Source organism: Trachymyrmex cornetzi, unplaced genomic scaffold (genome assembly GCF_001594075.2).
Source record: "Trachymyrmex cornetzi isolate Tcor2-1 unplaced genomic scaffold, Tcor1.1 scaffold92, whole genome shotgun sequence".
Classification (NCBI taxonomy): Eukaryota; Metazoa; Arthropoda; class Insecta; order Hymenoptera; family Formicidae; genus Trachymyrmex; species Trachymyrmex cornetzi.
In genome coordinates this window covers 1,564,498-1,579,497 of record NW_017300267.1, presented here as the reverse complement: position 1 = coordinate 1,579,497, position 15,000 = coordinate 1,564,498, and the positions used below count along the sequence as shown (strand labels likewise).

Sequence of the window (15,000 nt, the reverse complement as noted above, 5' to 3'; positions counted from 1 at the left end):
TTAAAGTTAATGGCTTATAAAATTAATAAAATTAAGTTAAAAGTTGAAGGAATAAAGAATTAACTTAATAAAAATTAAGTTAAGATTGAATTAACTTAAGTTTAAAAAAAAGTTAATTTTGAAAAAAATTATTTTTGAGATCAGAATGTCCTAATTTTTAAAATGAGATTATTTTAAATAACACTTGCAAATATAGATTATTAGGTAAATTTAATTTTATAGTTACATGTAAGTTACTTATATATAATGAGAGTCACACCATATAAGGCGTTTTTGTCAAAATCTTGCGAGAGAGAAGAGTATATGTTTACGTTATTTCTCTTTCTTTAACCTGTGTCTAACTTTCTTTAACTTCTGAAACGACTGCTCATGCATGTTTATGACTACATCGACTAGATTTGTTACAAAAAATATACGTAAAAATTTAGAAAATGGATGGATATGCATACTGTTTTACAACAATTCTTCATCTAAGGCTCATTTCATATTTATGTTGCTGAAGTATAACATTTATGATATTTAAAATTAGTGTGATTTAAATATAAGCGGGATTTGACAAAACCTAGTGAGTCAATAAAAACTGGCTACCGTATGGTGTGGCTCTTATTATAGATCTTTCATCATAAAATCAATGAACTTTTTCTCAATTAATTCTCTAATGTTTGATTTTAAAAGAAAAAAACATTAGCATTAAGAGAGATAGAAAAATTTTTAATTTTTAAAAAGTTAATAAATTAAAGTTTAAAAGCAACTAAATTAAATTAAAAATTAATGCATTTAAAATTAACTAAGTTAAGTTAAAAGTTATTAACTTTTTAACTTTTTTTTTTAACTTTTAACATTTTAACTAGTTACTACTCAACCCTGATTATGACTAATAGTTACGTATGACATCCGTTATACGATTCTGATACTGGATTCACACCGGATCCAATGTGCGTCATACGATGCTCTGCAACCAATCAGAAAACAAGATTTTGCTTCGTATCATCGATACAAAATAATATTCTGCTTTCTGATTGGTTGCAGAACATCGTACGACGCACGTCAGATCCAGTGTGAATCTAGCAAATGAATGTCAGATATCGTATAACGGATGTCGTACGTAATGTGAATCTATTACCCCGGATCTACAATAGGTGTTTTAAGCCTTAAGCCGTAAGAAATTGACCAATTACAGTCGAATCCGAGAAGAATAAGCGACTGTGATTCGCCCATTTCTTATGGTTTAAGGCTTAAAACCCTATTGTAGATCCGGACTTAGCGTTTTCGGCCCGATCGGGTTTGCACCAACCTGGGTTGGATTAATCTTTCCTTGGTTGATGTCACACGCTCTACCAATAGGAGAGCGCAAAACGCCATTAATCCAACCCAGGTTGGTGCAAACCCGATCGGGCCGAAAATGCTATATATTTCGAGTACGCTGAGGTCGCTGGGTTCATTCGGAGCAACCCCGAGCAGTTTCTGAGAGACAAAACGAACAATACTTATGAATACCAGCTTATGATTCGTCCATTTCTTATGTGATTTAAGGTTTAAAATATATTCTATTATAGATCACCGGACTTATAGATCTTAAGTGACCTTAAGATCCTCCCCAACCAATGAAATGGCTATATTTTAAGAGTGTTTATATAAGATCAAACTGTGAATATTGGCTGCGTTCAGCAGACTCAACAGTTAAATGAGCGCTCTCTGCTATTGATGTATTCTTCTAGATCTAAAATCTGGTTGGACGATCTAAAAGAATACACCAATAACAGTGAGCGCTCACTCAACTGTTGAGTTTGCTGAACGCAGCAGCCACTGTTATGTATGTAACTTTTTCTCTAGAGTGGAAACATAAAAAACGAAAATTTTTATTCATTATGTATGACATATAACACGCATATGTATAAAAAATTCTCTCTTTCCACGTTTTCGCCCTAGGGAAAAAGTTACATGATTATGATACTCTGCTCTGTGCGAACATATAGTCAATGTTGATATCCCTGACTCCTGTGATCAACTTCTTCCTGCGCTGCGAACAAAGCAAGAAAACAAAAATGGGAATTTTTTGGAAGTTTTAAAATTTATTTACAGAAGAGTTTTTGCAATGCAACTACAGATATACTTGATATTTCACGCTACATAATAATCATAATTTTTAACATCATTTTAAATTTAGATATCTATATGAAATAAATTATTTATTTTTAAATTTACTAAAATTTTTTTTTACTTAAAAAATTTCTTACAGTTTTCAACATTTTAATTCTTTACTCTTATGAAAACGTGCAGTATGTTTCCTTAAATAAATCTTTCTTAGTTAAATAAACTGCAACAAATTTGTGAGTATTTAAATGTTATCGAATTTATCAAATCATAAAAATCTTATGTAAATCAATTGTAAAGCTACCTCATCATGATTTTTCATTGTTAATGATATATCTTTAAGATTGAATCATGCTATAATCAAAAGATAAAAATAAATTTTTGCAATAATTTTCAAAGTATTATAGATTAACAATTGGCTTTAAAATAATATTTCATATCATATATAACACATTTTTAATTTTTAATTCAAATAAGAGTATATAAACATAATATTATTTTTGTATTCTAAATTTTCTCACATAAGTTGCATATAAATTAATATTAAATTAACTTTTATTAGACTTTAATTTAATATATAAACAAAATGTATTTACATAATTTAGATATACATTAAAAAAAATTTGCATCTTCTTTTATAAATTTTCTTGCAAAACTTTCATATTTTTTACACCGCGTTTCTTGACAAATAAATAATACTTCTATCATAGAAGGGAAATTGTATAGTGGGGATTTAAAATAAATTAAGAAAAATTTTGGGCAGATTCTTCGTATTTATGTCGCAAGACATAAATATGAAGTGCGAGCGCGATGAGTTCGTGTTTTGAATATTTAAAAGATGGCTGGCCATCTTTGAACCCGGAAGCGAGGATGTCATATCCGTCTCGATCGTGCAATGGTCGCGGAGGGGGGTTAGGACAAAATAGGTTTCTTGATGGCACACAAGAAACTGTGAGGTCCGTTAAATAGCAAGAGAGAGCGGTCGGCGATTAGGTACCAATTGAGTAAACGTAACGTTAATGGCAGAGGAACATGTTTACGGTTACAATCCGACGATCGGAGTCGATGCCGATTCCGTACGTAACTCCACTTTGACAGTTTGACAAGTACAGGTTGGGTTTCGGAGCGACTGATAAAGGCGCAACCAACGAACGAGTGTTACTTTCGGGCACGGCTGTTTATTATATCATGGCCTTTTTTTCCCTTCCACAAAGCGGTTTCGTCGTTATACATGGTGTATTCCGACCAACAGCTTGTATCGCGATGACAATGATGGAATCGTAATCCTACCAAAAAAAATATCAGTTCGCGATGTTAATCCTAAATTACACTTGCAACGTAGCAGTATTTTAACGACGTCGCTCGCACGTGTTTTCCAAATGGCGCATTAATTATCGATACTATATTTTACTATTTATTATTGTTGTAATGAAGCATTTTCGACGTAACTTTGATGTGATTACTGGCGATATTCGTGTGCAACATAGTGCAATATTCAAGAAAGGCTTGTCTGCCATTACGATAATAATCTGTCGAGGAGATATCATTTGATAATTTTTCTGTAGTATATCTGTATTAAAGTGGAACTTGTATTTTTATAATTTAGTGCTTGAAATATGATTGTGCAAATATTTTGTGGAAAAACATTGTAGATTTCAATTACTTTTAATGGTATTATAAATTATATATTTTTATATATATATATGATATTTTATGATTGTGCAAATATTTTGTGGAAAAACATTGTAGATTTCAATTACTTTTAATGGTATTATAAATTATATATTTTTATATATATATAGGATATTTATAATCGTATTTATATATATAATGATATAAACATATATATTTATATCAGTCAATACCAACTTGAAGATACTTGTCAATAATGGAGCATAATTTTGACATTTGATTATTATACCAGATGATTTATTTATTTAGAGAGACGAAACTAGCAAGTTGAGGTTAAAAGTAATGGCTGGGCATCACTTAGCTAAGAAAGATATTTTTGGTGCAAGCGATCCCTATGTACGCGTGGACTTGAACACAATAAATGGCGATCAGACAGTGGATTCTGCACTTACAAGAACTAAGAAGAAGACATTGAATCCTGTCTGGGAAGAAGAATTTATATTTAGGGTAAGTGGCGTAAAAAGAGGAAGAATTTTTGAAAAAAGTATTTTTTCCTAGATTTTTGATGTTGTAATATATATTATTAACGTGAACTATCTTTTCGCAGGTTAAACCAGTAGAACATAAATTGGTTTTACAAGTTTTTGATGAAAATAGATTGACAAGGGATGATTTTCTTGGTATGGTTGAGTTAACATTGATTAATTTACCAAAGGAACAAGAAGGTCGCTCTATTCCTGCTAGGAATTATGTACTTCGTCCACGTAGGTAAGTATTTTTTGACGATTTTGCTTCATGCTACATATTTTTCAACTTAATTTTGTATATTACACACCTTAATCTAATTTACATTATTTACATCTAGTTGCTATACATAAGTTTGGTATGTTATAACTTTTAATCAATTAGCACAAGGGATAAATTATCAATTATAATTTTAGTCGCTTTAATTTCAATTTGCAGTATATATGTATATAATTTAAATTTGACTATATGTATATAATTTAAATTTGACTACATAATTAAAAAAAATATCCAATTGTATATACACTTTACATTAATATTGTTTTATTGAAATTTGTTTGTGCTTTGTACTTTTTTATTTGCAAATGCAAAATGAATAACTTATGAGGATATGGCTAGTAATCATTCCAGTCAGCGGTCACGAGTTAAGGGAACGTTGGAACTGTATCATGCATACATTTCTGACTCATCGAGTATTGAAAATGACAACGGAGATGTATCTGATTCAGGCGGATGGGAATTAGTACAGCCAGAGAATAACAGTCCAGTAGAGCAAAGTGCAGATGTATGTACATAATATAATATAATCTATTGTTGTTATAATAACTTTTTTGTACTAAAATGTACATTTTTTACAACAAATGTTCAATCTTTTTCGTACTTATAAAATAAGAATAAAGCAGTTCTACATAATTCTACAAAGTTTTAAATTTTAAAATACTTTTGCAGATTACGATAGTCAATAGGCCCTTACCACCGGGCTGGGAAGAAAGACAGGACGCAAATGGCCGGACATACTATGTTAATCATATAGCGCGTTTCACACAATGGGAACGACCAGAACCGTATGTGATACTGTGTTTATTAGATAATTATATTTCATTCGAGTATCTATAGTATCTATATTTCAAAATGTTATCTTATTGTAACACAGAGATACAACAGCGACGAGTGGAATTGTTGAACAACGTAATTTGGATACAGCAGCTACTGAATTTCAACGACGATTTCATATTAGTGCCGATGATGAAGGTAGACATAGGAACTCTGTAGTAAATCAGGTAAGTTCAATAGTGTTTCTAATTAAAATTTTGTAAGTTGTTACTTTTGCATAAGTTCAACATACATATTTTACATAAAAACAACATATTTTATATAAAATTATACTACAAGTTTTATATTTATTAATTATACTAATTTTTTAAATATATATAGGAAAAGATTGCGTTATTAATGTTAAATCCACTTTATAATCATATTTTGTTTTGAATAATTAAGATTGAGTTATTGCTTAATGTTACCGACATTATATACTGTATCTATTTGTTTTAGAAAATTTTTTAATTAGTTTATTTATCTTTATGTGGTAAAGATAAAAAAGATACCTTTTAATTATATCTCTAAATAATTATATCTTTCTGCATTTTAAAAAATCGAAGTTGCGTAATAATATTCTCTGCTTTCAAATCTCCATGCTAGCAGATATTATGTTTCCTTTTTATTTATTTATATTCCACGTAAGATACATGTGTTCATACACACACACGCACAAAAATCTTAATATGTAATGAAATCATTTATGAAATTGTTTATAAATATATTGATTCAGTGGCGCATTTGTATAAAAATATATATATACAGGCACATGTTAATTGCATATTATGTTAAATTTTATGAAATTATTTTATCAGTTTCTTTATAATGTTCACAAGAATTTTCTTGACATTTATTTATGGGTTTTAATGTATGCAACATATTATGCATAAACATATTTGTTGTTGCATATTTTTCTCCATATAAGAATGTGTTTAGCAAATAATGTAGTAAAAAATAGGAATATATTTTGAATTAATAGAGGTAATATTAGCAATTTAGCGTTAAACATTAATAAGATTGATTTATTGAGAAGCACAAATAGCTTATTCTTAATATGTTGTTAAATGGTTAAACAACATTTTTAAACGTGCACACATTTAAAATTCCGGCATTAGTACATCTATTCATACAATTCGTATGATTAGCATGCAGTATGTAGAAAATTGTGCATGTGTGTGTAAGGATGGTGAAGTTCTACGCGAGGACGATGAAGATTCGGAAGCAAGAGATTGTGAGGGTGGGGATCATAGGGGAGGGGGTATTGGGGATACTTCTTCAGACTCCGGACGTTCTGTTGATCAACGTGGCTACCTTAGTGAATCTGAAGAACAGGTATTAATATACATAAAGTTGTTATATTCATTTTTAGTTGAATGTAACGCTTAATACGTATATATTTATATGTGTGTGCTTGTTGTAAAGTGAATAATAGCATATGTAAGTTTTATTTCATGCATCAATCCCATTTGACGTATTCAACTTTGATAAAGCTAAGTCATATAAATTACATAAAGATATATATTCTAGTTTCTTTATACCTATTATAGCTGTTATAGTTATATTTATTAAAAACATGTTATTGAATAGGATGTACAAAAGCATATATAGAAATAAACAATATTCCTTTGTCCTTAGTTTATTTATTTGCATATATAGAAATGTTTATATATCTATTTAAGTATTCACATATATAAAATTATAGCATCAGGTAGAACTTACAAACTTAGATTTTCTTTTTTTTTGTAATATGATATTTATTGGCGTATTAATAAAAAAAACTTTAATTTATTTTTGTATTACTGCTTTATAATTTAATTAGTATAGCATGCTTTGTTTAGAACTTTATTTCGAAAATTTTTGTATATGTTTTTAAAATTTGGCATGAATTTTCCTCTTCTTACTTATTATAAATATATTTATTATAAATTATATACATAAATAAATAAATTATGTAAATATATATATTCTAAAGTAATGAAATTCTGTATTTCAAAATATATTCTCTTGAAATTGTAATATGTGCACTAGCTTATTATATTAATAAATACACATCATTTTCATTTTATATTCATATAGTTTTTTATTGGATTGTAATATACAAATGTTTTTATATTACATTTACAGACTGATGATAACATCGACAGTCCGGCTGGTTCGAGACGTTCATCAGAGCAGGTACGTTTAATTATTTATTTTATTATATCATTTATATTATCTAATATTTTATATATAATATTTTTTCTTTTATCGCAAAAATTTTAGATTGATAGTCCCAAACCTACTCTTCCTGTGTCTAATGACGAAGGATTGCCTCCTGGTTGGGGCATGCAAGTAGCACCTAATGGTAGAATATTTTTTATTGATCATAATGAGAGAGCGACAACCTGGATTGATCCCAGAACGGGAAGACCAAGCTCTATACCTAATAATATTGCACCATCAACGACATCGAGAAGTGATTTAGATCAATTAGGACCACTTCCAGAAGGATGGGAGGAAAGAGTACATACAGATGGACGAATCTTCTTTATAGATCATAGTATGTGTATTGTTTTCTATAATTTCAAGTTTTAAACTTAAATTATGATAATATTACATCTGGATATAGTATTTATTTATCTTTTTTGTTATAGATACACGAACAACACAATGGGAAGATCCACGTATGTCTAATCCTCAAATTGCTGGCCCGGTATGATTACAAACGTTTTATTATATAAATCTTTTTATGTAGGAAAATAATATACATATATATATTTTTTAGCTGTAGATATGTATATATAAATTTAGTATATTGTGAATTGTTATTCTTTTTCAGGCTGTACCATATTCAAGAGATTACAAGCGTAAATATGAATATTTGAAATCACAATTGAGAAAGCCTGTATGTAGATATGTTCATTATTCATTAAATCACTTTTGACATAGATATGATTATGCTATATTTGTATATCTTATTGCAGAATAATGTTCCTAATAAGTTTGAGATAAAAGTTGGCCGAAATAATATTTTGGAAGATTCATATCGTATTATAAGCTCTGTTAACAGAGTTGATATTCTAAAAACAAAATTATGGGTAGAATTTGAAGGAGAGGTAGGCTTAGATTATGGTGGCCTTGCAAGAGAATGGTTCTTCTTATTGTCTAAGGAAATGTTTAATCCATACTATGGACTCTTTGAGTATTCTGCAACGTGAGTATAGAAACTCAATTTAGTGTTTATATGTAATGTACGATCTCTCTCTCTCTCGAAACAAAAATGACATGATTTTTTATTTTTAGTGATAATTATACACTGCAAATTAATCCTTGTTCTGGTGTATGTAATGAGGAGCATTTAAATTACTTTAAGTTTATTGGGCGCATAGCAGGAATGGCTGTTTATCATGGCAAGCTTTTGGATGGTAAGTCTTGATACGTAATAAAACTATAATAATTGTAATAGTAATATACGTAATAAGATAATTAAATTAAAAAATTTTATTTTTTAGCTTTCTTTATTCGACCATTTTATAAAATGATGTTGGGTAAACCAATTGATCTGAAGGATATGGAAAGCGTTGATTCTGAATATTACAACTCGCTTTTATGGATTAAAGAAAATGATCCTAGTGAATTAGAACTCACTTTCAGTCTCGACGAAGAAAGCTTTGGTCATACATCCCAAAGAGACTTAAAGCCAGATGGTGCTAATATTCCTTTGATCGACGAAAATAAGGACGAATATATAAGTTTAGTTATACAATGGCGGTTTGTATCTCGCGTACAGGAACAAATGAATGCCTTCTTGGAAGGTTTTAACGCTCTTATACCACCAACATTGGTAAAAATATTTGATGAACATGAACTGGAATTGTTAATGTGTGGTATACAGCATATTGATGTGAAAGACTGGAAACAAAATACTTTATATAAAGGAGACTATCACGCAAACCACATTGTTGTACAATGGTTTTGGAGAGTCGTTTTGTCATTCAGTAATGAAATGCGTTCTAGATTATTACAGTTTGTAACCGGTACATCACGTGTTCCAATGAATGGATTCAAAGAACTTTATGGAAGTAATGGACCGCAATTATTTACAATTGAGAGGTGGGGTACACCGGAAAATTATCCAAGAGCTCATACTTGGTGAGTTTTTATTTTATAAAGGTATTGCATTTGCTAAAATTTTTTTAATTTACTTCAAACTATATATACATTTTGTTTATTTTATATATTATATTCTTTAAAAACAAATAAAATATAGTTGTTTACCAGTTTTGTTTATTATTATCGATGAAATAATTTCTTTCATATAAATGTGTTACACAATAACATAAATTATTGTTCCAGTTTTAATCGTATTGACCTTCCTCCGTATAAAAGTTATCAACAACTCAGGGATAAGCTAGTTAAAGCAATTGAAGGTTCTCAAGGCTTTGCTGGAGTCGACTAGCACGAAATACCTTTGTTCATGATGATATCTGTAATATAATGTATATATTACATATACCTTATAGAGGTACACAGAAAAATATATTATCTTAATACGATTATCTATTCAAAAATTTCTGCACTTTAATGATTTTGTTGTCTCAATTATGAGCAACAGCATTATAAAATATATTAAAAATAATATGTTCAAAAGTTAAATCGCTTAGTTTTTCTAAATAACTTTCGATAAGTCTTTCAGCATATGCTACGCTTTTGAAAATAATTATTATAATGAAAAGTATTTACATAACTGAAGTAAACTGTTAAAACTTGCAGTCACATATTAACTAATCCAATTTTAAAGACATGCCATATTCTTACTATTGCAATTATGGATTTTTCTAGGAGAAGTGATTTGGCTGCTATAACAATGTGATATTATGATATTGATTTATTAATTGATTCTCTTTTCTTTGTTAATAATATTAGAATGTTATGAAATATAATTTGTGCAATGGCTGTATATGATAAAATTATGACAAATTGTTTCAAAATGACATTATAATGACATGTTATCCTACGACTTAAAAATTCTGTGCACATAGATATGCTATCTTTTTTCTATTTTTAAATCACAAGATATTATATAATGCTATTTTGTTGTCAATAAATTCAATTCTTGAAATTTATATTTATATAAAAATTTTGGTAAAGAGAATTACTTAACTTTTTTTTTAATTAAAAAATTTATTCTATAACTTTTTATATTGTTTACTCGAAATAATTAATTGTTTTATAAAAGTATGTTGTTTTTCTAATCAATCAAACTTTTTTGATATTGTAAATATGGATTATATACATCATAATTTTAATTATATTTTTGTGGCACACCAAACTATGCTTCTCTTTTTCAATTTTAACAGCATGTAAAATTTTAATTTGCTTAATATATAAAGCTGTTTATATCTTTTGTTGAAGGGCAAATATAAAATGCCTGTCGTATATATTTACACACACACACACACACACACACACACACACACACACACACACACACACACACACACACACACACACACACACACACACACACACTGCGCGCGCGCGCGCGTGTGGATGTAAAATACACGTTTTTCTTTATATACGTTGTTCCTTTTATGATTATGAAATAATAAAAGATAATATTATACATATAAATCGTATTGTTCAAGAATGTATACTCTTATAATGTACAGAAGAATATAAACAGTTTTATAAACAATTATTATGTTATTAGAAGAAAAGGCAAGAAACGATAAAACCAAAGCTAATATTGTAACGATTTTATTTCAAAATTTTTATTTTGTGCTAAATAGTATGAAATGAAATTATGTAGAATAAGTTATTAGATGAAAATTCATATTTTACATCATATGAATATATAAAGTAAAATATGCAAAATTTTATAAGCATACTAATAAACTTATTTATAAAAAGATATATTGAATTAACAAATTGAATTAATTGGTTGCAGGTGATATCATTAATAATACCTTGCTTGTTCTTCTGAGTTGATAATGACTTGAGGATATACGTTGCATTTAGGAAGTATAATTGTATACAGTAAATGAAGTATAACAAGTTGATTGTTTTTCAGAAATCTAAATCGTGTATATTTTGTCAATATTCAGATGCAACAAAACTCAATAGTCTCGCATAGTCTCGAAAATAATTTAATTATTACCTCCTTGTTAATAATCGAAAATGACGAAATTAGTATCAGATATGAATGCCTATCTTGTATTATAACATTTATTCACAGAATTAACATACATTCTGAAGGATATGGAGTTAATATAACATTCCATCCTGTTTGTACAGTTTATTTTATTGTAAACAGGTACGTCCCGTTAGATAATAAATAATATTGTCATGACAGAAATTTTGTGGCCTTAAATTCTGGTTATGAAATTTCTTATTTTAATAAGTCTCTCGTTCGTAAAATCTAGATTTGTATAATAGTAAAGTGCGCTAATTATTCGTTAAAAGAATATCATTTGGTATTTCTTCATCTTCATATTAGATTTGCAGAGCGATATATATAAGCTTATATTTAATATGTTAGTATTTCCTAGCTTGGGAGATGACAAGTTGTATTCAGTGTAATCTAATATGTTATGAAGTGCGTTTAAGACCTTAAGCTCGTTAATGGAGCAATGAACAACCAGCGCGCAATCTAATCTTCATAAATTAAAGTTAAGATCGGATAAAGAGGAAGATTGTCATTATGCACGTACAATGCAGTGTTCTCTGAGTCTGTCTTTCAAAACTGGTGATTTTATATTAATACTTAAAATCTATTCTTTCTTAATAATATAATCGTGTATCAACAAGATTGGTTCACTTAATTTATTTCAAAATATGACAAGCACGCATGTATGCGTTCGTTTAATGTACAATATACATATCATATGAATTTCATGATTTGCAAATAGTATGGTGAAACAATAAGTAATACATGTAATTAACATTAGATGGACTTATAGAATATTGTCATAATGTAATGCAGACGATGCGAGAGACACGTAAATTTTTGTAATCAAGTTTGAGTATGTTCTGTTGTAGCTTCTTGTATTATATTCTTATATAAAAAAAAATCATAAATACGAAAAAGCAGTATATGAACGATAAGATATCTAATGAATTTAATAATCGCGTTTGGTATCCTATGTATCGCATAAACATTTTTACAGACAGACACAGAGTGTTAAAATTGTATTTATTTGTAAATCGACGATATCAAAAAGAAGATTTAAATGTAGGTATTATCAGATAGATATTCTATTTGAAAATAACCGCATTTATGCTTGATCTATATAAATATCCCGTAAAACTTAATGCCTTACGATAATTATATCACGCATTAGAATATATCTACTTAATGTTTGCATTATTATTTACTGATGTACGTTGACTTTATTATCGCGTCAGGTAGCTATTGTTTGACAGTATACACTTTAAGTGTCTTTATCTATATGTCTATACTTTCACTACCAATGCCTTATTTAATTTAGGACGGAAGGAGACTTAATTGTTTTAAGCTAGCTCAATGTGGTATACAACACGTTTTATTTACATATACTTACATGCACGAACTGAAAGAAATGCGTGACTTAATTACGTTGTATTCGTGTAAATATAAATGAAAGAATACGTTGTAATATATTATATAAAAAAAAAATGAGCGCTTCTATATCGCAGTTGCAACAAGGAGTACATAAAAGATATGCTTACCGTGCTATGTCCTTGCGTTACGATTATTCATTACTAACGAATACGGTGGAGTTTTCAATCATGAAAAAAATTTTAAGTATTAATATTATATTTAATGAAATTAATATTACAAGGCGAATTATGTTCTTATATAATATATATTGTGGAAAACCATACTATATATGCAAATAAATTATATTAAAAAGTTGCACATCACGTAATTCTTAATATCCACATAAATGATACAATAGAGATGCTTTTTGTATAGATTTGTCGTTTATTGAATGTGTCTCAAAGTACCAAAATATGTTGACAGAAAAAAATCCAAGTATTATTTCTATCTTATGAATTGTTTGATCATCATTAAATCTAACGAGATACTCAATAAGTTATTTTTTATAAATTTTACATGTAATTAATAAGATTATAATTTGCAGATATTTTTTTCAGATAATAGATTGGATTTATGAAATATTTTATCGGTTATGATATACTTTTATTATAATTGTTTTATTATAATAAAAATATATTAATTTTACAATAATGTTTCATATTCCTTGATTTCCATTCTTCGGAAGAAATTTAGATTCTATATACCGAAGCAACAAATCGTTACATTCATTAATTAGCGCGGAGGGTCCATTGTGTATTTTGAAACAAGGTAAAAATTACAAAGTGAACAAATTCACTAAGTGTTAACAAATGAAAAGATAAATATTTCAATGAATTTGTTTATATTTTCATTCATTCTATCCTAGGTGTTATTTTATCCTTATTGCTGACCGAATGTTAAACAAAGCTAAAATGATACCCAGGGAGCACTCGAGTGGGAATCTGGACGCGCCCCTGATTTGAAATGAGTCAGTAATCCGATGATTCCCGTCATCGCTCCCGATCAGCGTTCGAATTTCCCGCCTGACGCCGCGCCATCGAGTACGCCCACGCGTCGCGAGATGGCCCTAGTCGCGGGCACATCCGCAGAATCAAAAAAGACAGTTGGGAAGTGTAACATCACACATCGATTCGGCGGCCCGCGTCGAGCCCGAAAAAAAACTGTCCTCTTCCGCGTTCCTTGGGCCTGAGCCGTGTGCGGTCGCGAACGAAACCGCTTAGCCCCGCGTCTAACGTTGACGCGCGCGTACGCGTGTGGTGCGGTGAATGAAAAGTGAGACTCCGGACGACGTGAGTATAAAGCGCGTTGCGCCGATGGAAACGTGACTGTCCCCTCGGTTGTATGCGGTGGTTCCTGTCACGGGTAGCGACAGTGGTAGCGGGTAGCAGCCCTCTCGTTTCAACCCCCGTTTTCTAAGAGCCACGTCGCCGACACCGAGGGAGGGAAACCTCGGCGTTCCGATAACGACCGTGGTGGAGGTCACTGCATTGCGGTGAGTACGTCGAACCCTGTATACACTTTGGCTTTCCGTACGACGCTTTTGTAAGTACGACACGGCACGCCTCGTCAACGACGGGGGAATCCCGCTCCATGAGATCCTTTTCGCCACCCTCGCATCGTACAAGCAAACCCCGTCGACCGGCCGTCAAGGGTTCATTACCCCCTCGGCAACGAGTACACACACGGCGCGCGGCGTCGCGCTCGGTCGCCGTGGCGAGCTTTCCGCCCCGCCGTGTGTCCATTGAAGATCCCTAAATCCCTTGGCGAGTAGAATCTCTCTCGCAGTAGGATCCTCGCGAAATTTTTGAATCGCCCCGCGATGAGAAATTAGCCGGGAGAAGTTGGTCGTTTAAAGCGACGTTCGCGAGCACGGATTTAAATGCTGCGTACCGGTCACCACCGGGGTGCTTCTGACATTCGCCGCAATTTCTCTCGTGTGATCGATTGACGTTTTGAGTTTCGGAGCTTCGTTAGGGCAATGATAGGAGCGTGTTAAAGATCCTCTTGAAGACTTTATTGTAACGCATGCTGTAGACGCGTATTACTGTGGTGCAACATAAATAATTCTTGCGCTGCAGCCATGATGTTTATAC

General features: G+C 30.5%; 1 protein-coding gene across 7 annotated transcripts in view; it reads left to right on the top strand.

Annotated features, from left to right (window-relative positions):
• The window catches only part of Nedd4 (E3 ubiquitin-protein ligase Nedd4), an 18,514-nt gene extending 5,569 nt beyond the window's left edge, over positions 1-12,945 (top strand). For 2 of the 7 annotated variants that reach the window (XM_018520712.1, XM_018520714.1), the window contains exons 3-16: positions 4,036-4,233; positions 4,334-4,494; positions 4,870-5,035; positions 5,200-5,315; positions 5,405-5,531; positions 6,529-6,678; positions 7,471-7,521; positions 7,609-7,885; positions 7,980-8,038; positions 8,165-8,230; positions 8,310-8,539; positions 8,629-8,750; positions 8,838-9,477; positions 9,682-9,855. In XM_018520712.1, the coding sequence (XP_018376214.1) occupies positions 4,036-4,233; positions 4,334-4,494; positions 4,870-5,035; positions 5,200-5,315; positions 5,405-5,531; positions 6,529-6,678; positions 7,471-7,521; positions 7,609-7,885; positions 7,980-8,038; positions 8,165-8,230; positions 8,310-8,539; positions 8,629-8,750; positions 8,838-9,477; positions 9,682-9,784 (2,466 nt within the window). In that variant the 3' untranslated portion in view covers positions 9,785-9,855. Of the gene's footprint in view, positions 1-2,944; positions 3,171-3,247; positions 3,399-4,035; positions 4,234-4,333; positions 4,495-4,869; positions 5,036-5,199; positions 5,316-5,404; positions 5,532-6,528; positions 6,679-7,470; positions 7,522-7,608; positions 7,886-7,979; positions 8,039-8,164; positions 8,231-8,309; positions 8,540-8,628; positions 8,751-8,837; positions 9,478-9,681; positions 9,856-11,275 lie in introns of those variants that run through there. The other 5 variants (XR_001940557.1, XM_018520716.1, XM_018520718.1 and 2 more) reach the window with 5 other exon arrangements.
• Positions 12,946-15,000: the final 2,055 nt, after the last annotated feature.